General features: G+C 40.3%; 1 protein-coding gene and 1 long non-coding RNA gene across 3 annotated transcripts in view; one reads left to right on the top strand and one right to left on the bottom strand.

The window, feature by feature from the left end:
* MAP3K19 (mitogen-activated protein kinase kinase kinase 19) overlaps positions 1–27,994 on the top strand; it is a 58,902-nt gene that overhangs the window by 29,127 nt on the left and 1,781 nt on the right. The window contains exons 8-13 of one of the 2 annotated variants that reach the window (XR_011528712.1): positions 2,069–2,147; positions 2,996–3,255; positions 16,476–16,519; positions 17,956–20,388; positions 23,315–23,432; positions 24,557–25,254. Coding sequence is in view for 1 of the 2 variants with exons in the window: in XM_008531612.2 (XP_008529834.2) it covers positions 2,069–2,147; positions 2,996–3,255; positions 16,476–16,519; positions 17,956–20,388; positions 23,315–23,464; positions 24,557–25,254 (3,664 nt within the window). In the remaining variant the exon portion in view is untranslated. Of the gene's footprint in view, positions 1–2,068; positions 2,148–2,995; positions 3,256–16,475; positions 16,520–17,955; positions 20,389–23,314; positions 23,465–24,556; positions 25,255–27,994 lie in introns of both variants that reach the window. The other variant, XM_008531612.2, reaches the window with a different exon arrangement.
* Positions 258–24,442, bottom strand: LOC139076776 (uncharacterized). Its single transcript, XR_011528713.1, has 2 exons — positions 24,284–24,442; positions 258–3,227 (listed from the first exon to the last, which is right to left on the bottom strand). It is a non-coding gene; the product is annotated as an uncharacterized lncRNA (long non-coding RNA).

Here is a 27,994-nt window from a genome sequence, read left to right as displayed (position 1 = left end):
CACTGGGTAGTTTCAGAGGCTCCCACGACCAAGCACAGTATTCAAGAGACAGAGAACGTTTGTATGTTCCCAGCTAATTTCAGTGTCAGAACAATCTACGATCTTTTTTTCCCCTAATTGAGTACCAACAATTGGGATAGGGCTATTAGCTTTTAACAATTTCTAAAAATGCAAATATCTCTTATACTTGCTTATTGTATCTTTGTTTCTTGGTTTAAAAAAGAAATCAACCAATTAACAGGCATTGGAACACATTACATTTGCTTGAAAACATTCAGGGTTTATTAGTCCTCGATAATTGTAAAAGTACAGTCATTCTTAAGAACGTGTTCACGTGAAGACACTCTGCAGTTTTCTAACCTCCACAGCAAAGTACTAACTGCTCCTAGCCTTTGTACTAGAACATCCTTTTCACTGACACGTTAGTCATTAGGAACGTACATTATATGTTTTTCTTACTCTAACATGTCAGCTAGGTTTTTGCACTCAAGAATGATTACAAAAATGTTATGAAAGACATCCATCTTCCTTTCAAACGTGGCAGCAGCCTTGAGCATGTCACACAACCTACGGCAATCACTTTCTGCGTCTCTAAAATGAAGGGCTTGGATCAGATGACCTCTAAGTTCCTTTCAACTCTGTAATTCCAAGTATCTCATTTCGTTCTACAGGAATAGTGTGGTGGTAAGATTTTTGAAAAGTTAAAAAAATATATTGACGATTCCAAGAAAACTTCATTTTTAGAGACGTGTTCCTTGCCGTCGTTTATATTAGAAAACATGCAATCATGTTGTCCTAGCTGAGAAACATCAAGAAAACCAAGGGCAGATATGTTTCCATGACACCACCAAATGTAATATTGGATGACATAGATAGTAAATACTATTATCATTTGCCTGGTTGTAAATAAAACTTTTCTTTTTGTAAATGTTTACTGTTTTTTTTTTTTAATGCATTAGTCTCCTAAATAACAAAGGCATAAAAATGCTTTCACTATGGTGGTTCTACATATTTGACAAAATATCCAAAGTCCTTTAAAAATAATAAAAACCTACTAACTGAGATAATGCTGATGATGATAGCTATTAACTGACTTTCCCAAGGTCACCCAAGAAGTGGCAGAGGAGCAATGTAGACCCAGACCTGTCTGATTCACACCCACTCTTATCTTCTCTGCTATGCTTTTTCCCTAGCATTCCATCAGTGGAGCTGATTAACACCGTAGCTCCTCTGGGCACATGCAGACTGAATAAATGGCTCTCACAAATACATGAATACCAGGACAAGCACTGCGTCCTTCTGGAAAGACACTCCTCTGTGTTCCCATAACACCACTGGCACACTTCTATCACAATGCTTACCTCCCTCTAGTCTTTGTTTTCTTATTTATTGTCACTGCTAGGGCCACAGCGGCACCTTGTTTATTTCTATATCTTCAGCACAAAGAGTTGTGTTTGGCATATACTTAACAAAATTTTATTGAATGGAAAAAAATAAATAGACGAACAAACCATAAAGGACAGGTGATTTTGGTGTGGTTCACACTAGTTTTTCTGCATAAATTTGTTTAACATGTTTGTAAGCACGCATTGATTCTGTAAGTTGGAACTTTCTGTCTTCAGGCTTATACTGGGAATCATTCCATGGAATCAGATAGGAGATGACCAAAATGACAAATATGAGCAAATTCTCATTGGACAAAATAATTATCTCGTATTAAGTCTCAGAACAATCCAGTGATTCCAGTGAAGTAGGTGTTATCAGTTACACTTTACAGAAGGAGGCTTTGTTTTCTCCATCAGGGGACAACACTGCTTGTCAGAAAAATTAATTTTACACCTGGAAAGTTTTGTTATACAATTTTGTGCTCTTTAAGCAAGTATTTATTTAGGACCTATGATATGCTGGACAGGAAAGATACAAAGACGGCTAAACCTCAGTCCTTCGATAATGTCCACAATGTAATCATTAAGAACAGATTAGCCAAATAACCCAAAAGAAAATTCTTGGTTACTACTGGAATTCATTACTTCCTTCTTCTTTCTGCTATTGTCATGCCTTTATATAGGTGTCGAGATTATTGTTACTTTTCCAAGAGATGTCAGTCATCCCCAAGAAATGAGCCAAGAAGATTTAAAAGAAAACAAGTAAGCAATATTTTTTGAAAGGTTAGTTTGGAATTTAAGCATGAGGTGATACTAGTATGACAACTTACATTGTTAGTAATTCCACCCAAAAAAATTCTAAAGCAGGGGTCGTAATAAATATTATTGTGGCAGGGGCCAGATAATAAATATTTTGGGCTTTGTGGCCCATGCAGTCTCTGTTGGAATGATTCAGCGCTGCAGTTGTATCTTGAACGCAGCCATAGAATATCTGTAAACAAATGGACTGGCCGTGTTCCAGTAAAACCACAGAAACAGACTGGAAGCCGGATTTGGCTCATGGGCCATAGTTTGCTGACCCTGCAGCAATGCTACTCAAAATGTGGTTCTGGGCTCCTTCTGTTACCAGTCAGTACAGAACTTGGACATTTAAATGTTTAGAAAGTTGTATAGCAATTTGACTGATAACAAAGAAATTGGGGCTTATTTTCATAGTAATTTACTTTTATTACGTTTTACAGAAATATCAGTCCACAATGAACTGGAAAATTTAAAAACTGATCCTTCACTAAAGCTAATTTGAGAAACACTGGGCTGGTTGATGTCTTTGTAGAAGCAAAAGGGTGCATTCCCTGTGCCTGCCCCTCTGCCCCTCTGATTTCTCTGCTCAAGGAAATAGAGACTAGGAAAACTAAAGTGCGGGGTGCAGAGGGCAGATGGGGTGGGGAGTGAGTCAGACAGTGGAGAGGTCTTGTCCTTTCAGGAACACCATCATTCCACTTGGAAATAGTTCTCCAAACTTTCTAGTGATGTCAGGCTGGATTGAGGACTTGAAACCCAAAAGACATGGGGAATGAGTTTTGAATCAAACTGTTTCCTTCCCCTTCTAGTCAGATAACTGCAGCGCATGGAGAATGGGCGCGAGCACATTCTGTTTCTCTTCCAAACGAACTTGAGATGGTGGACCTCAGGACAAAGACGCTGACCACGAGGCCTTTACTTCTGAAGAAACAGGAAAGTTCCAAGGAGCTCCGTGATGTGAACTCGGGCTTTTTGTGGCCGAGACCTTGCTTAGAACCAAACATCTCCAAGTCTATAGCCAGAGAAGATGTTTCTCACTTTCTGAAAGGGCAACAAAGAAAATCTGAAGGTGAGTTGAACACTTAATTACACAGTGATTCCTTTATTCTTTTGGTCAACAAATATTTATTTGTGGTGCCAGGCACTGTTCTAAATGCTGGAAATAGAGCAGTGAACAAGACAGACAATAACCCCTGCTGTTGTGGAATTCACATTCTAATGTGGTTGGAGGAGGGGACAGACAATAAACAAACCAGTAACATATATAGTACATTGGATGGTGATAAATGCTATGGAGAAAAATAAATGGGAAGAGTGATGAGGCAGCTGGAGATTTTAAATAGGGTGAGCAAGAGGAGTGATGTCAGCATCACGGTGGAGTGAGTTGTTCCCTTTGTCTCTCCCCTCTAAGTTACAACTAAATGGACATTCATTAACCAACAGAGGATTCCCTACACAGCACAAGAGGATGCCTGAGAGGTCCACGCAGCCATACACCAGAAGGTGGGTGGACTGGATCTCCGGGAAGCAGCGGGACTAGGTGAGTGGACCTCTCCCCCTCCCTGGTGGCAGAGATCCAGGTTGCAGGTCATCACACAGTGTCCAGCTGTGACTGTAAGAGGAGGCGGGGGCAGCCTGGCCTGCATGCAAATGCTTTTGGAGTGGTGCAAGAGCGTCCACCATGCCATGGTGATCCTGCCCATGGGGACACTCCCCACTGAGTGGTGTCAGCTCAGCCCCCACAAAGGAGCCCTGCCCGCCAAGCGCAGCAGCTCAGCAAAACTGCCCGCAAGTGCAGAGCCGGCCTGCATGTGAAAGAAAGTGCCTCTCCCCTCCTGCCCGGTACAGCAGCTCAGCTGGTCCCCCTGCCAAGTGCAGCAGTCTCACTCACACGAGAGCGACCTCCAAAGGAACCCTTATCAGGCTTTCAGGAGATTTCTCAGCAAAAACCGTACAGGCTAGCAGAGAATGGAATGACATATTCAAAATACTGAAAGACAAAAACTTTCAGCCAAGAATACTCTATCCACTGAAACTATCATTCAGATATGATGGAGAAATAAAAGTTTTCCAAGACAAACAAAAACGGAGGGAGTTACTGCCACTAGGCCTGCTTTACAAGAAATGTTGAAAGGAGCCCTCCCATCTGAAACTAAAAAGCCAAGGTCTACAAAACCTTGAGTACGGAGATAAATAGAATCAGAAAATTACTGCTCTATATCAGAATAGGTTAGTAAACACTTGCTTATAACAAAAAAGATAAATGGAAGGAAAACATCAAAAATAAGTATAAATACTTCAATTGAGTCACAAACTCAGCACAAAAAAGAACAATTTGTGGCAACAATAACTTAGAAGGGGAAGAGGAAAGGGATGGAACCTACTTAAGTTAATGGAGATAAGAGGCTATCAGAAAATGGACCATTTCATCTATGAGATCTTTTATACAAACCTCATGGTAACCACTAAACAAAAAATCAGAACAGAGCCACAAATCATAAATAAAGAGAAAACTCAGAAAACCGTCACAGAAAATCACCAAACTGAAATGGCAGTCAGAAATACAAGGGAAGGGGCCGGCCCCTTGGCTGAGTGGTTAAGTTCATGTGCTCCGCTTCAGCGGCCTGGAGTTTAACAGGTTCGGATCCTGGGTGCGGACACGGCACCACTCATCAGGCCATGTTGAGGTGGCGTCCCACATGCCACAACTAGAGGGACCCCACAACTAAAATATACAACTATGTACTGGGGAGATTTGGGGAGAAAAAGCAATTAAAAAATTTAAAAAAAAAAAAAGAAATACAAGAGAAAAGAAACAATGAAAATACAGAACAATTGGTTAAAAAAAGAGAGAGAGAGAGATAAAATGGTAACATTAAGCTCTCATATATCAATATCACTCTAAATGTAAATGGATTGAATTCTTCAATCAAAAGACACAGACAGGCTGGCTGGCTGGATTAAAAAATAAGACCCCCCCCCTCCCCAAAACCAAGACTCAACAATATGCTACCTTTAGGAAACACATCTCAGCTCTAAAGACAAACATAGGCTCAGAGCAAAGGGATGGAAGACGATACTCCAAGCAAATGGCAAGCAAAGTAAAGCAGGTATTGCCATACTTATATCAGACAAAGCAGACTTCAGGATAAAAAAGGCAATGAGAAACAAAGAGAGGCAATATATAATAATGCAAGGGACATTCTACCAAGAAGTCACAAAACTTAAGAATATATATGCATGTAACACAGGAGCACCAAAGTACATAAAGCAACTATTAATAGACCTATAGGGAGAAATTCACAGCAATACAATACCAGTAGGGGACCTCAACAACCCACTTACATCAATGGATAGATTATCCAGACAGAAAGTCAACAAAGAAATAGTAGATTTACGTGAAATGCTAGATCAGATGGACTCAGTAGATATATATATAGAACATTCCATCCAAAAACAGCAGAATACACATTCTTCTCAAGTGCACGTGGAACATTCTCAAAGACAGACCATATGTAGGGAAATAAGGCAAGCCTCAATAAATTTAAGAAGATTGAAATCATATCAAGCATCTTTTCTGACCACAATACTATGAAACTAGAAATCAACTACAAGAAAAAGGCTGGGAAAGTTACAAATATGTGGAGACTAAACAGTATGCTACTGAACAGCCATGGGATCAATGATGAAATCAAAGGAGAAATAAAAAAATACCTGGAGACAAATGAAAATGAAAACACAACATACCAACTCTTATCCTCTAATAGGATGCAGCAAAAGCGATACTAAGAGGGATTTTATAGCAATACAGGCCTACCTCAACAAACAGGAAAAATCTCAAATAAGTAATCTTAAACTACACCAAACAGAACCAGAAAAAGAAGAGCAAACAAAGCCCAAAGTCAGAAGAAGGAGGGAAATAGTAAAAATTACAGCATAAATAAATGAAATAGAGACTAAAAAAACAAGAGAAAGAACCAATGAAACTAGGAGCTGGTTCTTTGAGAACATAAACAAAACTGACAAACCCTTAGCCAGATGTACTAAGAAAAAAAGAGAGAAGACTCAAATAAATAAAATTAAAAATGAAAGAGGAGAAATTACAATGGATACCACAGAAATATAAAGGATTATAAGAAACTACTATGAAAAACTATATGCCAACAAATTGGATAATCTAGAAGAAATGGATAAATTCTTAGATTCATACAACCTCCCAAAACGGAATTAAGAAGAAATAGAGAGTCTGAATAGACCAATCACAAGTAAAGAGATTGAAACAGTAATCAAAAATCTCCCCAAAAACAAAAGTCCAGGACCAGATGTCTTCTCTGGAGAATTCTATCAAACATTCAAAGAAGATTTAATACCTAGCCTTCTCAAACTCTTCCAAAAAATTGAAGAAGATGGGATGCTTCTTAACTCATTCTATGAGGCCAATATTACCCTGAAACCAACACCAGACAAGGACAACAAAAAGAAGGAAAATTACCAGCCAATATCGCTGATGAACATAAATACAAAAATCTTCAACAAAATATTGGCAAACCGAATACAGCAATACATTAAAAGGATCATACACCATGATCAAGTGGGATTTACACCAGGGATGAGGGATGGTTCAACATCCACAAATCAATCAATGTGATTCACCAGAGTAACAAAATGAGGGATAAAAATCATATGATCATCTCAATAGATGAAGAGAAAGCATCTGACAAAATTCAACATCCATTTATGATAAAAACTCTCAATAACATGGGTATAGGAAGAAAGTACCTCAACATAATCAAGGCCATATATGACAAAGCCACAGCCAACATCATACTTAATGGTGAAAGACTAAAAGTCATCCCTTTGAGAACAGGAACATGACAAGGGTGTCCACTGTCACCACTCCTATTCCACACAGTATTGTAGATTTTGGCCAGAGCAATTAGGCAAGCAAAAGAAACAAAAGGTATCCAAATTGGAAAAGAAGAAGTAAAACTCTCACTGTTTGTGGACAACATGATTCTATATATAGAAAACCCTAAAGAATCCATCAGAAAGCTATTAGAAATAATCCACAATTAGAGCAAATTTGCAGGGTACAAAATCAGTTGCATTTCTATACCCTAATAATGAACTATCAGAAAGAGAACTCAAGAATACAATCCCATTTACAACGGCAATAAAAAGAATAAAATATCTAGGAATAAATTTAACCAAGGAGGTGAAAGACCTATACACTGAAAACTATAAGACATTATTGAAAGAAATCAAAGAAGACATAAAGAAATGGAAAGATATTCCATGCTCATGGATTGGAAGAATAAACATAGTTAAAATGTCTGTATTACCTAAAGCAATCTACAGATTGAATGCAATCCCAATCAGAATCCCAATGACATTCTTCACGGAAATAGAACAAAGAATCCTAAAACTTATATGGAACAACAAAAGACCTTGAATAGCCAAAGGAATCCTGAGAAAAAAGAACAAAGATGGAGTCATCAAACTGCCTGACTTCAAAATATACTACAAAGCTAAAGTAATAAAAACAGCATGGTACTGGCATAAAAACAGACACACAGATCAATGGAACAGAATTGAAACCCTGGAAATAAAACCACACATCTCTGGACAGCTAATCTTTGACAAAGGAGCCAAGAACATACTATGGAGAAAGGCAAGTCTCTTCAATAAATGGTGTTGGGAAAACTGGACAGCCACATGCAAATGAATGAAGGTACACCATTATCTTACATCACACACAAAAATTAACTCAAATTGGATTAAAGACTTGAATGTAAGATCTGGAACTATAAATCTCCTAGAAGAAAATATAGGCATTACACTCTTTGATATCAGTCTTAGCAGCATCTTTTTGAATACCATGTCTACTCGGGCAAGGGACACAAAAGAAAAAGTAAACAAATGGGACTACATCAGACTAAAGAGCTTCTGCAAGGCAAAGGAAACCAGGAAGAAAATGAAAAGACAAACCATCAACTTGGAGAAAATATTTGCAAATCGTATATCCGACAAGGGGTTAATTTTCAAAATATATGAAGAACTCAAACAATGCAACAACAAAACAAACCAACCAGTCAAAAAATGGGGAGAGCATATGAATAGACATTTTTCCAAGGAATATATACAGATGACCAACAGGCACAAGAAAAGATGTTCCACACTGCTGATCATTAGGGAAACGCAATTCAAACCTGCAATGAGATATCACCTTAACGCCTGTTAGAATGGCTATAATCACCAAGGCAAGAAATAACAAATGTTGGAGAAGATGTGGAGAAAAGGGAACCCTCATACACTACTGGTGGGAATGCAAACTGGTTCGGCCACTATGGAAAACAGTATGGAGATTTCTCAAAAAATTAACGATAGAAATTCCATATGACCCAGCTATCCCACTACTGGGTATTTATCCAAAGAACTTGAAATCAACAATTCAAAGAGACTTATGCACCCTTAAGTTCATTGCAGCATTATTCACAATAGCCAAGATGTGGAAGAAACCCAAGTGCCTCTTGACTGATGAATGGACAAAGAAGATGTGATATACATACACAATGGAATTCTACTTAGCTATAAAAAAAGACAAAGTTGTCCCATTTGCAACAACCTGGATGGTCCTTGAGGGTATTATTTTAAGTGAAATAAGCCAGACAGAGAAAAACAAACACTGTATTATTTCACTCATATGTGGAAGATAAACACATGGATCAAGAAAACAGATTAGTGGTTACCAGCGGGAAAGGGGGTGGGGGGGGTGCTTGAAAGGGTTAAAGTGGCACATATGTATGGTGACAGATAGAAACTAGTCTTGGTGGTGAGCTCAATGCAATCTATGCAGAAACTGATACATAGTAATGTACACCTGAAGTTACACAATGTTAGAAACCAACATAACCTCTATAAAATAATTTACAAAAATAAAATAAAATAGGATGAGCAAGGGATAGCATCATTGAAAAGATAACTTGAGCAAATATCTGAAGGAGAAGAAGGACTGAACCCTGTGAATATTTTGGGGAATAATGTTCCAGGGAGCAAGAAGGCGAGTGTATCTGGCCAGAGTGAGTGGGAGTAAGTGTGAGGAAAGGGGATTTGAACTGTAATGGGCATGGGCACTGAGTATACAGGGTCATATAGTACGTTGGAAGGATTATAAGTGACATGGGGAGACCTTGGAGGGTGATCTGACACTCAAGTTTAAATAGCCTTTTAAAAGATGCTTTCGGAATAGCTACAGAATTACAGCTTATATCTTACATTTCCACCTTTCCTGAATTATGTGCAGCCTTGGTTAAAAACTCCTACCTCAGATTATATACTAGAAATTCTTTTTCTGCCTTCTGTATCTTTTAACCTATATTTCATGCTTTCCATTTCCTGTTCTCTCTGTGCTCCATTCTGGGTAATTTTCATTTTACAAATCTTTCAGTTCACTGATTCATTTGTTGAACCCACCCATTGAGTTTTTTCCCCAATATTTTATAACGCAACAAAAATATACAGCAAAGTTGAAAGAATTTTACGGTGAACATCTGTATACCTACCACCTAGATCCCACCTTTAATGTTTTACTATATTTGCTTTATCTTAGCTGCTCATCTGTCCGTCCCTCTATTCATCCATTAATCCATCTTATTTTTTTGTTGCATTTCAAAGTAAATTGCAGATATCAGTATGCGTTTTCCATTTTTTTAGCATGCTTATCATTACCTGGAGTTCAATATGTGTTTACAGAGTTTCTGTTTTGAAAAAAGTATACACTGAGTGTATATTCACTGAATTTTTACAGAAGCCTGTGAAACCCAACTCCTTATCAAGATACAGAAGGTTAATTTCAGCCCCAGAAAGTTCCCTCATGCCCTTTTCTCAGTCAACACTAACCTGCCTGAATCCCCGAGGCAACTACTATTTGGAGTTTTTTCACTATAGGTTAGCTTTGCATGTTCTAGAATTTCATATAAATGGAATGGAACAGCATATATTCTTTTATGTAAGCCTTTTCTTCCCTTAGCATGATGTTTTTGAGAGTCACCTATACTGGTGCATGTATCACTAGTTCATTCCTTTCTATAGCTTCATAGTATTCCATCCTATGAATATACCACAGTTTATCCAGGCTTCTATTGATGGACATCTGAGCTGCTCCCAGTTTCTTACCATTATAAGCAAAGCTGCTATGATCATTCTTGTACAAGTCTTGTTTTGTAAAAACTTTTCTTGTGAGTAAATTGGTAAGAGTAGAACTGCTGGGTTATAAGGTAGGTGTATGTTTGGTTTTTAAGAAACAACCAGGGGCCGGCCCTGCGGCGCAGGGGTTAAGTTCGCACGTTCTGCTGAGGCAGACCAGGGTTCCCCGGTTCAGATCCCGGGTGTAGACATGGCACTGCTTGGCAAGCCATGCTGTGACAGGCATCCCAAATATAAGGAGGGAGATGGGCATGGATGTTACCTCAGGGCCAGTCTTCCTCAGCAAAAAAAGAGGAGGATTGGTGGCAGATGTTAGCTCACGGCTGATCTTCCTCAAAAAAGAAAAAAAAAGAAAGAAAGAAAGAAAAAAGAAACAACCAGAACTTTCTCCAAAGTGGTTGTACCATCTTACATTCCTATGAACAACGTATAATGTTCCAGTTGCTTCACATCTTCACAAACATTTGTCAGTTTTTTAACATTAGCTGTTCTGGTGGGTGTATAACGGTATCTCATTGAGGTAGTAAGTGGTATATCATTATGATTCACTCATTTGTTTTTTTTTTTTAATTTACTTTTTATTTTTCAAATATTCTTTGTTCACTATTGAGAATATCTTGTTTTGATGATTCCACCTTTAATTTATTTAAACTTCTAATATATTGTTATTTTATACTCTGTATTCAGTAACTCCAATATGTGAAATCTCTGTGGGTCTAAATTTGTTGTTTCTTATTTCTACTGCTTTGCACTATTGAAGGCTCTTTTTCTTGAGTGTTTGAAAATCTTTACTGTGAACTCATATTTGGTTGATGTTTATCTGTGGGAATCTGGGGCCCTACACTGAGGAGGCCTTCCTCCAGGATTTGAGTTTGCCACTCTATCTAGCCCAACACTTATTTACCAGAGAGCAGCACTGACGCCAGACTTTCCCTTTAGGGCAGTGCTGTCTTTGATATCTGCTTACTACTGTCCTAAACCAATCAGCCTAAACTCAGGGACAAACCTGTAGCCCAGAACGTTGCATCTATTGGCTTCTTGCAATGAGGGAGATTGCACAACTGAGGAAGTATGTGCACATCTCACCAAACAAAGGAAAAAAATAGATTTATTATCATACGATTTGGGGGGAAGGGTAGAGATTAAGTGAAATTTAAATGAGGCAGTGTTTTTTAAAAAAATTTAAAAAATTTTTTATTGTGGTAAAGTGTACATAACATAAAATTTACTATTTTAATTTTTTTTTTTTTTTGGTGAGGAAGATTGTCCCTGAGCTAACATCTGTGCTAATCTTCCTCTATTTTCTATGTGGGTCACTGCCACAGCATGGCTGACGAGTGGTGTATGTCTGCACCCGGGATCCAAATCCATGAACCCGGGCCACTGAAGCAAAGTGTGCCAAACTTAACCACTACACCATGGAGCCATGCCCTATTTTAACCATTTTTAAGTGTACAGTTCAGTTGCATTGAATTCCTTTACATTGTTGTGCCACCATCACCACTATCCATCTCCAGAACCTTTTCATCTTGCAAAACTGAAGCTATAACTCCCCATTCCCCTCTCGCCTACAATGCCTGGTAGCCACTATGCTACTTTCTGTGTCTATGAATTTGTGTATTCTAGGTACCTCACATAAGTGGAATCATACAATTTTTGTCCTCTCGTGTCTGGCTTCTTTCACATAACATAACGTTTAAGCAGTGTTTTGATAGGCTGTATGAAAAGCTGTTACCATCAGGTCTGGACTGTGAAGTAGACTCAGGGTCTTGTTGCTTGAAATCTACAAAGTTAGCTCCCAACTCTCAGCATCCACTCTTCAGCCTCCTATCTTGCCACTCTTCCTCAGCTGTGTGATAAACATTAGCACTATTAAATGCCTCCCATTCCTGGAACTAACATGTGAATATTTGCACACACTGTCTTTTTCTGCTGGAACATTATGCCATCCTTCAGGTCTCCCCTTAGATGCCACTCTCTCTCAGGGAGGTCTTTTTGAATCTCCCGAGACTGGATGACTACCATTCCTCTGGACTCTCAGAGGATCCTGACCTTACCTGCAACCTAACATTCCTCATGCTGAATTGTCACTGTTTATTTATGTGCCTGTCTTCACCAGATTATGAAGGCAAAAACCATCATCGCTCCTCCAAGCACCTAGCACCAGACTTGGCACGTAACTAATGAAACATCTATATTGAATTAATAATAGCAATAACCATTTATTGAGTACCTACTATTGCAAGGCATAAATATCCACTGATATAGGTAATATTAGCACACCTGTTTTAGAAATGAGAAAACCGAGGTCTAAAGAGGTTAAGCACATGCCTAAGTCATGTAGCTAGTGAGTTACAGGGGCTGGCTTCCAACCTGGACCACCTGTCTCTGAAGCCAACGTGCTTAAGCACCATGCCTGTGTGTTCAGAGCTCATACCTTCCACCCGAGTCCCACTTTAGTTATGATGGAAGAAAAGGATACACATATTTAGTCTTGTAGCAGAGATGGGTTTAGAGAAAAGGAGGGGCAGTTGGTGCAGGTACAAACTGGAGGGAGGATGGATGGAGAGATTGAGTAGGAGATCGGGGAGACATCCTCTTCTCCCAGCCAAACCACAGAGAATCTTGAAGGTGTAACAAAAACAACGACCACCAGACCAGAGTCAACTTGGTTAGGTCAGTATTCTGAAAGGGGAGCTGCTCCAGGGATGCTGCACTGTTGTTGGAAAATGTCAACAGCATTTGTTCGCTTTTTAAAATTTGTTAGTATGCAATTTAAAAAAATTAGATGATCAATATATGTTGATTATGAAAACTCAGAAAAGACAGATGAGCAAAAATAAAAAAATAAGAAATACAAATAGAATTGTAAGACCATTTCTTCTAGAATGTACTTCCATATTTTTAAATAACATGTTTAGAATGATGTTGCTTGATTGTTCAATTTAGACCTTCTTTTTAGTGTTTCACACTTTTTCATTACGCACACATAAGCAATCTCCAGTCTTCTCAATCTTTGTGTTAAAAAAATCAATATTCAATGTTTCCATTATTATGACTAGGTGAAGTATTATTCACAGCTGAGCTCCATAGTGTTCTATGATTTTCTTGCTTTTGAGACATTGTAGGGGCCAGCCCAGTGGCACAGCAGTTAAGTTCGCATGCGCTGCTTCAGTGGCCTGAGGGTTCGCCGGTGCGGACCTATGCACCGCTTGGCAAGCCATGCCGTGGCAGGAATCCCACATATAAAGTAGAGGAACATGGGCATGGATGTTAGCTCAGGGCCAGTCTTCCTCAGCAAAAAGAGGAGGATTGGCAGCAGATGTTAGCTCTGGGCTAATCTTCCTCAAAAAAAAAAAAAAAAGAGAGAGAGACGTATTTATCCTGGTGTTAATAAATGCCTAATTTCGTCATTTGCTTACATTTTTGTTAGTCACCAGTTCATCCCCATCCTGTCTGATGGATGCATAAAGTGTGCATCAGTTCAGACAACTGCACGTCAGGTAATCCATTGGTTCATTTTGTTTTTGGAGACACTGCTCCTGGAACCCTCCGCCCTTCGGTTTCACTCTGTGTTGCCCAGTCTGTGGGCCTCACTGGCCAGCCATCCTTCTGTGATTCCCTCACCATCATCCTGGGAATGCCCTTGGCTCCCCGTGTACTGGATATGCACTTCCCCTTCCTTGACTGACTCCCTCATTTTAGTGAGGTACGTTTTCCAGTAGCTTCCTGAAAAAGGCGCATCAATGGTAGTTTTTCATTGTCTCTGTTTCCTCTGAGCTCTTTTCTTTCTTTGGTTTGCTTGTCCTTATTTTCACATCAGAGGCTTTTCTCCCTTATCCGTTGGTCCTCGGCTGTGGTGCTGCAGGGAGCTTGTTGAATGGGCAGAGACCTCGACGGTGGGGTGAGGGATTCCCCTGGTGTCAGTGTGCATAGACAGGCCTTTCTCTCTGGCTAGTTTTCGCTAGAGAGGGATAATCCAAGCCCCTGTCTGAGGCTATAAGGCTTCACATGTCAGTGTGCAGGCTTTCACTTAATCCTCTTATTTTCGCTCCAGCACCCCATTTAGCATCTTTGTTTCAAGGTCTCCAGAGAGTAAACTTCCAGCCATCTGCCAGTAATGGAGAAGGAAAACGTCACTCGTGGGGCAGGGCAGGGAATCTGGAACCCACTCCTTATACAGACTTACAAGAACCCCTTGTTTCAGCCTCACCTGCATCCCCAGAGGTACCTGGTATCTTCAGTTCCTGCTCCTTTCCGAGGTTCTTATTTTTTGTTGAGTCCTGCCCCTGCAGGCACTGAATAGAAAGCTGAAATCTGACAACTAATCAATTATTCATCCACACAGTTGTCACTGTTCAAAATTTTGTTGTTGTTGCTCATCTGCTGTTTTATCCTCTGGGTTTTTGTTGTTGTTCTCATTTACACCTTTTAAAATTCGTTTACTGTCACTTTAGTATGGTTTGTGGAGAGAGTGGAGAAAAGCTTGCACATTCCATCTTTTAACTGGAATTCTATACACATTTTAAAAGGCTTTTAACGTATACTGCCAAATTATCTACCAGAAAGATCTCACCTCTGCACTCTCACCAGAAATGTTTAAGAGGCTGTTCGAATTCGCATCATTCCTTACCACCAGTGGATAATATTTATCCAAATATTTATAATAATAGCAGAAAGTTTTTGTTTTTTAACTCAGGAGGTTATAAATTGTATTCAGTTGTATTTCTAGTATTAACTTGTAGTATCTTTTCAACAGGAACTCTCAGCCTCTAGCATACGACCTCTATGAGGGCAAGGATTTTTTCTTTATTGTTCACAGCTATATTACTATCTTCTGGGACAGTGTTGGTCTGTCAGGAAGCACTCAAAAATATTTGTTGAATAAATGCATGAAGAAGCGGGGGGAGTGCCTTGGCCAGCTGTGGCTGAGGGGAATGTCCGTGCCCCCTCCTGTTGAAATCCTCTTCTTAGCTGAACGTGTTTCACCCAAGAATGGCTTCTGTATGTGTGTTACATCACAGACATATTTTGTTCGGCCTTCAAAGCATTATAAACAAGGAGCAGGAGGGAGATGTCACATAGTCTCCAGTTCTCTGGCTTCTCTTGACAATTGGAAGCTCTAGCAGTGCTGGATTACCCATCTGGAATGGGTGACATCAACTAGAACTGAGTAATGGATGTCCCTTTAGTTGGGCACATGATTTCAGTTCGTCACTGTCCCTACCTGTCCCACTTCATCCATTTATGTGACCTGCTTTGACCCTGGATACATTGGAGCTTTGGGCTTCAGCTTCTGGCTGTGGTGGTGGGTTTTAGGGACCATGGTGACTTTTTGGTAAGAAGACAACTAGAGTTTACACTACTTAGTAAAATTCCATCTCCCGCTTCCCTACACCTTCCCTTCAGAATTTATGTCCAGCCCATGTTTGAGTTCAAACAACTCTTGGGATACAATTATACATGAATATTCTCCCATTTCTGCACAGTCCAGGCTTTCTGAGCAAAAAAGCAGGGAAAACTAGGTTAAAAGATGATTAAATGATAAACACGTCTTAGAAATTAGAGACAGAGTATTGCTCCCGAGAGATTCAGAGGCTTATTTCCCCAGGAGCTGTTTGCTTACATTCTAGAGTAATAATATCTTTCTCCTGGAGACATTTGCTTACATTTCATAGCAAAGGTCTCTCTTTCTTGGGAGGGAAAGGTGAGTCAAAATGCCAACCACTCCGTATAAGCTCTGAGTCTCATAATTTCAGGGTTCACTCCTGGGGTACAGCCCCCCTACGTCTGCTCTCACGTGTTGCCCTATGGGGAGCTGGGGTGTGGGAAACTGGCACTATAATGCCCTGTGGGTAATAAATGCTCTGATTTCTGATCCAGAGTCTTGTGTTTCCAGACAGAATATAATAATCATACCATACTCAATTCCATAGGGATTACACCTGGAAAACTCTTAATTTTGACTTTTCTTCAAATTTCAGCACCAAGATCACTTCATCCCCAAACTCTGGCTTAAGGTTGACTGTGTTCCTGCTACTGCTAAGAATATCTAATTATTTTTACGATTTTTTCTTGTTATAGAGTGTTCTACCTCTGATATGAAGTACAGTAGCCGGAGAATTGAGGTAAGATTAGTTTCAGCATTTTTGACTTAAGAATTAATACCGAAGAACTTTTATTTTTAGAGACAAACTCTATCAAAGAACTCAGAACCAAAAAACTCAGCAATTCTATTTTGGAAAAACAACAACTCACATATAGTCTATAGAGTAACAAACAATTTCTGGGAAAATTATACCTTGCTATGAGCATTTCCTTTCTGAGGTATTTCCTGTTCTCCACATAATCAAGTGAGTATCTCTCTTAGACATATTTTAATTTGTCTTCTTTTAACATACCTGGAAATTCGGTAATTCTTTTTTCTAGGGGTAGAAAGATTTTCCTAGTTGTCTAATGTATAAGCAAAGCATTGGGAAAGATTCTTGAAATTCTCTCAATGACCTGACTCTTCTGTATCCTAGAGCCTTTGAGAAAATGCACTAGTATTGCTTAGTGTTGTAAATAGAAGTTTATTGGCCTGAAAAAAAAGTAATGACTGCCACTGGGGAGATGTTTAAATGCTGGGAGAATATATTTTTATTTCATAAGCTATTTTTGATAAATGGAAGAAAACCATCTCTGTAATAAAACTAGGGCATTACACTGCATCTCATCTGTTTCTAATGCCTAAGTTTCTAGTGTCAGATTCTTTTCCTTTCCTTTTCTTCTTATACACGGGCAGCAATAGAATGAAAATGAAACATATAGCTCTCAATTACCACTCAAGATCCATGCCTATAAATATTCTCATATACTTAGGTGTCAAATCTGCATACACAGGAAAAGAGCTTGATGGAAAGAAGCATAAAGTTAGACTTTATAGCCGTATCAGCAGAAAGCTGAATATTATACATGGGGTTACACTGACCTCTAGAGGTTGATAATGGTAAAAACTAGCTTAATTTGAAAATAGCTGGAGGCCAAAGGAAAATTAAAAACCATTCAGGGTTGCTAACTTATAGTGTGGCACGTTTATAAGTCACTCTCAACAAAAGGATTCAGGAAAACAATAAAGTAGTAGTTGTGCTCTGGATACAAATTCTGAGTTAGTCTGTAACCTGATGAAAGCTGTTGAAGTAAATGTGAACAGCAATTTTAAGCTGTTCTAAGTGGAAATTTAAAAAATGTCTAGATCAATTCTATGGAAAGAAAAAGAGAAGAGATGTAAAATGTTTCGTCTTACATTTTTAATGTTTACATTGTAGTTCCTTTCTTTTAAATACATAACCATAAATCTTTATATCTATGATCATCTTGATTTTGAAAAGTATTGTTTCACCGTGTTTCTAAAAATACACTGGGATTGAGCTTTCAATTTTTAAAATTGTGGTCTCCAGGACAGATTTGTACTTCAAAGGCCTTCCTAAAGAGACTCTTAGATCTCTTCAGATTCCTTTAAACCAGTTAACATGATGTGTTTTATGTTTCTGCCTTCATTAGCTTTTTTTCTCTTTCCTTTTAGTTCCCTCTGCCACCATTGTCACTCTTGCCCATGAGATCTGGTCTCCTTACTATCCCCCGAAATCACAAGGATCAAAAAGAGAGAGAAAGAAACATGCCGAGCCTCATGTCCTTTGTACCTAAGTTCTCAGAGCCTGTTAGTCGACGTGATGAGCACCAAGAAGCCCCATTCCAGGTGTTTGTGGATCAGATTCTCAGGTCCTCTGATGGCTCCATTTGGTCCAGAAACATGTGCTCTTTTTGGAAGGCTAACCATTACCAACAACACCTGGAGATGGAGGAGGATCGGAAATCCAAGGAAACAGAAGGATGTGACAAAACTGAAATCTCTCACTTTCAAAAAGGGCAGTCTTTGGTGTCCTCTGAGAATTCTAAGAAAGGCAATTTTCCTACAGATAAGGATGTGGATATCGACTGCTATGGTAGTGAAATGAGAAAAGCAGAAGAGAACTCTCAATATCTTTCATCAAGAAAGAAAGAGGGTTCAGTAGCCAGAAACTATGAACAAGATACAGAAGTTGGATGTACCATGCCAATCAAATGCCAAGAAGCTCGGCACTCAGAAATAACTCCAAGCCAGGATCAAGAGACTGGAAATGATAAAGCTGATTCAAAAAGTCCTTCAGTACATAAAGGTGAAGCAATTGAGCCAAATCATATTTTGGAAGAGTATACTGTACTTAAAAGTTTGTCCAATGTAGTCCCTAATAGCACCATTGAAAAACTCCCAGAAAGTCACAGCGGCATGGAGACAAACATAAAAATATCAATAGCAAAGGCAACCAAACCAGAAATGAATGGGATGGTCCCTCTTCTCCACGTCACTTTCCCTGGAGATGGAACTCCCAAGGAACCAAAACTAGCTAAACCAAGCCTCCAAAAAAGAAAGGGCACCCTTCATAGCAACAGTAGCTTCAACATACTTGCACACCAAGAAAATGACAGGCATAAGATGAAAACCCATAGAAATAAATTGGATTCAAAGACCAAGACCAGTAACAGGACACCTCCAAATTTCATGATTTCCGTTGAAGGTTCCATTAAGTCTACTGTGCATAAAACCAGCATAAAAACTCAAGTTTTTCCTGCCTTGGGGCTTGTTGACCCCAAGCCTCAGCAATCACCCAAGTTTCAAAGGAGAATGCCACAGATCGAAAAGAAGCAGTCAACTTATCGGGCTCTGAAACCTAAAAAGCAATCATTTCCTTGCATCTGTAAAAGTCCAGGAATAAAAACGTCTTCTGTTCCACTCTCTATTCAACCAACAGAACCAAGACTAAATTATCTAGATCTTAAGTATAGTGACATGTTCAAAGAAATCAATTCAACTGCTAATGGACCTGGAATCTATGAAATGTTTGGGACCCCTGTTTATTGTCACATGCGAGAGGCTGAAAGGCATGAAAACAAACATTACCGAGAGATATGCTCAGCTCCATCAGGCAGATGTATCACCAATAAATGTCGGTCTTTACACAGTGAGAGAAGCAGCAATAGCAGAACAAGACTTTCTCAGAAAAGAACACATATTAAACCCCGAAAGCCTTTGCTTGGCATTAAACCAAAGCACAAAAGTTTAAATTCTAAAGAAAAGGGTTGCAAGGCTGTAGGTAGCAACCTACAAGATGCTGAAAATGGTGATGGTATTTCAGAACCAGAGTGGCAGATCAGGTCTTCAGAAAATGACTTTCTGTCTTCCAAAGATGAAGTTCAGCCCGTGAACTTGGCTCAGACTCTTGAGCAGTCCATTCAACAGAACGAATTCCTTCCTGGCTCCGATTTGTCCATTGTTGAAGAAGTCTCTATGGAAGACTCTCCTGATGAAGGAGACATTTCTAACCATCAAATACTTGCCACGAGCCTCAGAGACCTGCATGAACTTGAAGAGCTACATCATCAGACTTCATCTGTCCTTTCAGAAAACAGCTGGGCAGTGCCCAGTGAGAAGAGTTCCAACAAGCATGTACTACAAGAAAAGCAGAAAACAGCATCTCTTGGTAAAATAAGTGCCAATCAAATTTTAACTAATGATGTAGAGTTTGATAGTGTTTCAGATAAATCTAAAACATATATGAGTTTCTCTTTCCAAGAGCAACAAGAAAGTGCATCTTCCCAGGCATATCAACATTGGGCACATTCTTTGGATCATGATAGTTTAGCCAATAAGTCAATCACATATCAAACATTTGGAAAAACTTTAAATGATGAAAATTCAATTTCCCAAGAAATCCTAGACTCTGTAAAGAGCGAAGAATTGACAGATGAGCTATTAGGTTGTCTAGCTGCAGAACTATTAGCTCTTGATGAGAAAGATGACAACTCTTCCCCAATAACAGCAAATGAAGCAAATCATGAAAACCTAAATCTTGTCTGCAGTAGGAGAGGAAATACCATTCAAGAATTGGGCAGAGAGACAACAAATGTCAAAAGACAGGTTGGTATAATTAGAATCAGAGATTCTTTGCGGTAGGAAGGGACCTCAGAGACAAGCCCCTTTTTGTCAAATGAGGAATCAGGAATCCTAAACAATTAAACAGCTTTGCCAAGGCTTCATTGGTTGCAAGTTTGGGATGCAGGTCCCCTGACTCTCTGGCTAAGATGTTTCATTATGCTGCCTTACTTCTGGAATTTAGCTAGCCTGGCACTGCAATGGAATCACTACATTAATATAGCAAAACTGTTTACATAGGTCAATACTTTTTTCAACGATGGTGTTTTTATTACTGAACCAGCCTTGTTTAGCCCACCGCACAGTAATGCAATCACTGAGACAGTAAGTTTTGCAGCAGAGAAAGGGTTTATTCACAAGACAGCCAAACAAGGAGACAGGAGAACAAGTCTCAAATCTGCCTCCCTTAAAACAGAGATTAGGGATATTATGAGATATGGGGGCAGGGCAGTCTGAAGTGTGGGAATAGATGAGTGGAGGTAAGGAGAAGTGAGGTAATTGATGATCTGTGCAAGTATAGTCAAGCTTCATGGCTCTTCGTGGGACACGTGTTCACAAAATGGTGGCATCAGCATGACCTGTGGGTGGAGTTTTTGGCCCCTTGACGTCAAAGAGTCACTTATGGGGCATTTGCGCAGGCCCAGTTGATGAGTCTATGGTCTTAACCAACCTGAACTAGACAAGGATTTGACTAAAAACAACTTAAGCACCATTACCATGGTGACTCAAGCTTCAGAAATGTCATCTGTAGGGTAGGCCTTAGTAATGCACTATCTAACTGCTTTTGCAAACGGATGACTGAGTATTGTTAAAGCAAGTTGGCCCCCGGTTCCATTTTCAGTCAACAAATATCAGCAGAGAGAAAATTATGAGAAAAGCATTGCTCTAGGTGGTGTGTGAGATGGAAAGAAATTAACCCAGCCCCTGAAGTAGCTCACCACCTAGTTCCCAAAAAAGCATCTGATGACATGAAATGACCATTTCTCAAAGATTCCCTGCACCTGAGCATTTGCTCTCAGATGGTTCACTACTTTAACACAAAAATATTATCGATGCCTACTGTGTTTCTGGCACTGGGCTAAGAACTAGAGACATGGTGGGGGATAAGACTTAGCCATTGCTCTCAAGGAAACTTAAGCAACAATCCCCTCCCCCCCACCCAAATTTTTAAAATTTGTTTGGCATGGGAGTGGCAGTGGGGTGGGGGGTGGGGGAAGAATATCAACAGAAAGTTGGGTTTTGTTTGTTTTAGTTTTCACAGAAGTACATGTTTCCTGTTTCCCTCAGATTTTAAAGACAGAAACAGTAGGTTTAGCTAAAATATTATTTATTGAATGCTAACTCAGGTTATATCACACTATATGAGGATCAGGAATAACTATTTTAAATAGTTGATCAGAAGAACAGACAAGGGTAAATAATTATACCATAGCTAGGTTTATTGAGAACTTACCATATGTGAGCCAGACTTGTCATACTGTATCCTTTATATGCTTCATACCAGCTGTGTGAGATAAGTACTAAGGATACTAACAAGTCGCCATTTTGCAGATGAGGAAATTGAGGTTTAGAAAGTCATGCAGTCAGTGAGTGGTGGGCCAGGCATTCTCATTCCAGCCCCACACCCTTAGTCACTTAATCATGATGGGAATATTTCTTGTACTAAAAGGCCAGCTCCATCCTCGGGGTGATCTCAGTTTCCACTGAGAGGTGGGTAGTGATCGGAAGAAGCCTCCAGCCTGGGGTGGGAGATGGGGGTATGTGTGTGCACGCCCGTGTGTCTGAGATGGGTTACCACTCTGCCATTTCAAAAGAAAAGCTAACAAGCTAGTAAATATAAGCAGCCTGTAACCCCACTTTGCAATCATGGAGTCAAAAACTGACCTTTTGTGACCTTTTCTTTTCCAAGCAGTCCTTAAATTTTGGTTTGGTTAGTAACATGAGAGGATGGGGAGGAGGAACCCAAATGGCCCTTTCAAGGCGTGCAAGCTCATTTGTGAGGAAGGTGTCCCTGCAGGATGTCTTGTTCATAAAGGGCCTTCACCATGCCTCTGAATCACCATTGTCATTTCTTTTTAAGAACTAGTAGAGGAGACCAAAACAAAGCATTTTTGGTCCTAATCAAACAACTGTAAAATGTGGTCTAAGTTCTACAAAGAGATATTTGTTTCCTGATTTGTAGAGCGGAGGCTCTCAAAGTTTCCTGTGAATGCATATCTCTTGGGATCATGTTAAAATGTAGACACTGATTCAGTATGTCTGGGGCCCGAGATTCTGCATGTCTAGCAAGCTCCCAGGTGATGCTGATACAGCTGGTCTGCTGATTCTTCTTTGAGCAGCAAGGGTCTAGAAGGCCATGGGTCTTCAGTCTATTGCAGGTGGTCTTGACCACCAGACTTGCTTGTTATGGCTGTGCATGTGTGTGTGTTTGTGTGTGTGAGAGAGAGAGAGAGAAAGAGAGAGAGTATCTGTATGTATGTGCGTAAATGTGTATGTAAGCATATGAATGTATGCTTACATATATTTGTGTGTGTTTGAGTGTATTTGTGTGTTGTGGTAATAAATGAAGAACAGACAAAGGCTATTTATTCAGGGCTCACTATAGCAAAGGAGTCAGCTGCCATCACGTGCATTTGGCAGAGACTCAAATGTAGGCAGAGGCGTGGGAAAGCTGTATAGTGGGAATAGGGAGGCTTCAGGTCTGCCCTGACTGGAGGCTGTTGTTCTGGGGAAGCTGTAGGTGGGCTAACTAGACGGGGCTTCCCGTGATTGGTGAGGGGTGCCTATTTGGCTTTCTCTGGTTGGTCCTAAGTTGGAAGAAAGGAAGACTCAACTCGACTCTCTTCCCCTCCTGTCCATCCCAAGAGCTCAGAATTTAATGGCGGCTTTTCTTTTTGTCTCATTCTTCCAGAGACATAGTAATGGGTTCAGGATATATGACAAGGAGGAGCAATTTCTCAACTCAAATGAAAAGAAAACATTTTCTGAAAATAGTTTAAAGTATGAAGAACCTATCCTGTGGACCAAGGGTGAGATCCTTGGGAAGGGAGCCTACGGCACAGTAAGTTAAATGGGAAACACGATGAAACCAAAAATCCCCACTCCTCCTTGACCCCTCCTTCTTCCCTAACCCTCCTGCAAGCCCTCTCCACCCTCCTACATACTCTTAGAACTCTTCCAGTTGGAAGTAACAGGAAACCCAACCCAAACTGGCTTGAGGAAAAGGATGTTCACTACTTTATGCAACTGAAGGGTCTGGAGTAGGCCTGGCTCTGGGCACAGCTGGTTTCAGGGGTCAAACAGTGTCATCAGGATCTGATCTCTCTATGTCTCTCCTTCCGGCTCCTATTCTCAGGCCTCATGTGGTGGTACAATGGCCATTGCATTTCTAGCCTCTCATTTGCTTCAGTCCAAGTCCAGCGGGAAAGAAGTCTCTTTGTTCAACAGCTCAGGATATGTTACCAGAAGTTGGGAGAATCATTGCTGAGTGGCAAAACCAAAAGATCTTCCTTCCATTTTGTGAATTGCATAAAAGACCATCTAAAGTTCTGGCAGTTTAGATAGTATTTACATAGATTGGTAAAGAAAAGACTGACATGCTACGTTTCTAGCTGGGGATATTTCAGGAATCAGTAAGAAGGTGGAAAGAAGTGAAGCCACTGAAATTACATGATGGGGGTGACTACTGAATTGCCCCAGGACCTGCCTTCCTCTCTCTCCTTAGAGCTTTAGCCCTGAAATAGTCCTATTTCATTTATTTCATGAGGAGCTTTCCCAAACCACCATCTCATGTAGTCATCATAGGTATCTGTGAGGTAAGCATTGTTACCTCGGTTTTATAGATGAGAAAAACTGAAGTCAAAAAGGTTATACAACTTACCCAAAGTTACACAGCAGGGAATGGTGAAGCCAAGGTACCAACCAATCCAGGCCACTTGTCTCCAAGTCATTATCCATTTACCAAGCTGCTCATCCCATCTTGGCTCCATTGAAACTTTGAATTTGCTTAAGTCCTTTGAATTTAGGTAGGGATGTTCCACTTAGAGAAAGACAAGGGTTTGAGAAGAGAAGGGAGAAACAAATGTCACATGAGGCATTTTGTGAACAAGTTGTATCATTTACGTTAAATAATAAGGTATTGGTTCGCTTCTAGGTATATTGTGGTCTAACTAGCCAAGGACAGCTAATAGCTGTAAAACAGGTGGCTTTGGATACCTCTGAAAAATTGGCTACTGAAAAAGAATACCAGAAACTGCAGGAAGAAGTAGATTTGCTCAAAGCACTGAAACATGTCAACATTGTGGCCTATTTGGGGACATGCTTGGAAGAGAACATTGTAAGCATTTTCATGGAGTTCGTTCCGGGTGGCTCAATCTCTAGTATTATAAACCGTTTTGGACCATTGCCTGAGATGGTGTTCTGTAAATATACAAAACAAATTCTACAAGGTGTTGCTTATCTCCATGAGAACTGTGTGGTACATCGAGATATCAAAGGAAATAATGTTATGCTCATGCCAACTGGAATAATCAAGCTGATCGACTTTGGCTGTGCCAAGCGTTTGGCCTGGGCTGGCTTAAATGGCACCCATAGTGACATGCTTAAGTCCATGCATGGGACTCCATATTGGATGGCCCCAGAAGTCATCAATGAGTCTGGCTATGGAAGGAAGTCAGACATCTGGAGCATTGGCTGCACTGTGTTTGAGATGGCCACAGGGAAGCCTCCGCTGGCTTCCATGGACAGGATGGCAGCCATGTTTTACATTGGAGCACACAGAGGGCTGATGCCTCCTTTACCAGAACACTTCTCAGAAAATGCAGCAGACTTCGTGCGCGTATGCCTAACCAGGTAAGAAACTGAAAGCAGGAGTCCCCAGAGATTTTAAGCAGCTGACAATTCCCCTGTAATTTACGGCCCATTAAAAGCTCTGCTCAGGCTATGAAATGAAGTAGGGAGTGATTTTGTGCGAAAAGGAATCATGATTAGCCATCTTGAGGATTGTGTTCCTTGTTATATCCGGGTCTAGGAGGTGACGCTTTAAGTAGAGAGTGCCTCAATTAAATGTCTTATCAGGTCCTGACGCTACTTCCCCAAATCAATGGGGGGCAAAATGGCTAAAGATCTACTCACACAGTGAAAAGACATCAGCTGTGCTTAGGTTTCCCTTTCCTAAGCTGCCTTCCCTCTCAGGGAACAAAAGTGTTCTCATTTCTTTCCTAAAACCTGCCCTCAGGAAAATATGTGAAAATATGTGAAAAATTCATTCATATTGAGGGATTGATATGAATTGATTGATTGATGACTGACAGAATTAACATATTGGTTCTCCCAGAAATACTTGTATTTAAAGTGAGCAGAAACATTTTGAGCCAAAGGAACAAATCTCTAATTGGAGCATTTCAAGCATCAAGTTGAGGATTTGGAGAAGCAGAAAAGCCCCCAAAAGTTGTCTGTTTTCCCTTGTCCTGATGTCCCCTACTATCTATGGAATAAAATTCTGGGTAGAATGTTAGAGCTATCAGGGACCTTAGAGATTACCCACTTGTGTGGTTTTCAAACTTTTTTAGCTAGGCACTCCCCACTTATATAAAATCTTAATTCAAACAATAAAATGTAAAAGCAGAGAGATGGTTGTGGCTAAAGTGTGTGTTTGTATGTGCATGTATTGGGGGGAGCTGAGAGTAAGGTAGGGTGCTGGAGCCCACCCATTTGGCCTCCAGGATGATGCAGAACAGCCTAAAATCTACCACCTAGTGAGGCTCAACATTTGGTTGCATGTACAGGATGAGGAAGGCCTGACAACCTAACACTATTTCTTCCCTTTCATGGAAGTATGTTCTTATTCCTAGATGAAAAATTCTAGTGCCTCAGCTTTCAGCAAGCAAATAGGGCAACCTCCCACTCCCAGGGGGTTCATTTAGTTTTAATGAATCTCGGAACCCACAGGTCTCTCTTTCTGCCGATGAATGTGCCTCGCTTTCAGACCCTTTGCCTCCCTCCCCCAGCATGTGTGTATCAGCCTGTCCTGGTTAATTTCAGGGGAAGACGTGGGCCAGGGTAGGAACACATACTCCAGGGGTGCAGTTCTGGGCATCCCGAGATGCAGAGACACTGTAGGTGTTCCAGCATGGATTTTGTGGACAGAGACCCAGGCACAGAGCTGCCCTTCCTCCCCCTAAAAAACCCCAAACACATAAAAGGTGTTAGGAATATCACATGGACCAGTACTAGTTTTGGAGATTGGTCTTAGCTCTTAACACTCTTGTAGTTGCTTTGTTATAAACTGAACAATTATCTATCACTGATCCACAGAAACACAGAAACTACTTGCTATTCTTTCAAGTTGTCATTACTCATACACACATGTACACACACACACACAAAGGTTTAAAAAGAAAGGGTGGAATCTTTTTTATGGCTCTCCTTTTGAACCACTGCTTAATAAACTAAGCAATACACAACTCACATCATTGATAATCAATTAATAGGGTTGTTGTGAAAGTTAAGTGAAACGGTGTATGTAAATTGCTTAGCAGAGTTTGGGGCACATAATTAGGGCTCTATAGTTGAGAACCATTAGGGAGAATACTAATAATACACCTTACCTAGTTAGTGTCATCTACAAGCATATAATTACCTCCTGAAATTCTATGGCAAAGACTCTAAAGACTCTAGAATCTCACCTGACGTCTATGACAATACTCCTTGGAGGTGTGGATAGTCAGAAATGAAGGGGTGTAATGCACTCTTGAAGATTCAGAAGTAGAGGTGATGAGGTGTAGACCAGGAACAAAGACTGAATAGAACAGAGACGGATTTGGGAGAGAAGTAAGAAGTAAAGGGTATTCCTATGGGCAGGCTGGAAGTTCTGGGAAGTCAGGCCAAGGAGTTTAGCTTTGCTGCAGTAGACAGTGAAGAGCAGGGGACTGCAAAGGACTTAGGGTAGAGAACGCCATGAAGAAAAAGGTCTTTGGGAAGGCAGGTCACACGGCAGCGTACTGACAGACCTTGACTGGAGGCTGCTTGAGACCAGAAGATCACGCGGGAATCCAGAGCTTGGACTTTGATGGTGGTGGCAACAGTGGGACTGTAAAAAGGATTCCAGAACATTTCAGAGGAAGGTGAATCAAGACTTGGTGATGGAGGATGACAGGATTCATGGTTTTGAGTCTGGATAAGGGAAGAAATTATAATTGAAAGTCATGAAAGAAGGACGGGGAGGAAGTTGAAGAGGGTTCCCTTCACCTAAGGAAACATTTGAAGCTATGAAATTGGAGCTCTGGAAAGCAATTAAGATTGGAGGTTGGTAGCTGTGGTCGTGAATCATAAGGTTGGTAGCTATAGTTGTGAAAAAATTAGAAGGCTGAGGAAAATGTTTTTGAAAATTCTCATGGGAGAAGATAACAGAATATGCACAGCATCAAGTCTAGCACATACCTGGAAGAAAGGAAGAGAAGGAGGTCAGGAGAGAGGCGGGGGTTGGGGGGGGGGGGCGGAAGAGAGATGCCCTAAGGGGGAAGAAGAATTAAGAGAACAGTTTCCCCTAAGTCTAAGCAGAAATTATTTCAGGACGGAGATGCTACAGAGA

Source organism: Equus przewalskii, chromosome 17, assembly GCF_037783145.1.
Source record: "Equus przewalskii isolate Varuska chromosome 17, EquPr2, whole genome shotgun sequence".
Classification (NCBI taxonomy): domain Eukaryota; kingdom Metazoa; phylum Chordata; class Mammalia; order Perissodactyla; family Equidae; genus Equus; species Equus przewalskii.
The sequence above is the reverse complement of the archived record's forward strand: the minus strand, read 5'-3'. Positions and strand labels throughout refer to the sequence as shown.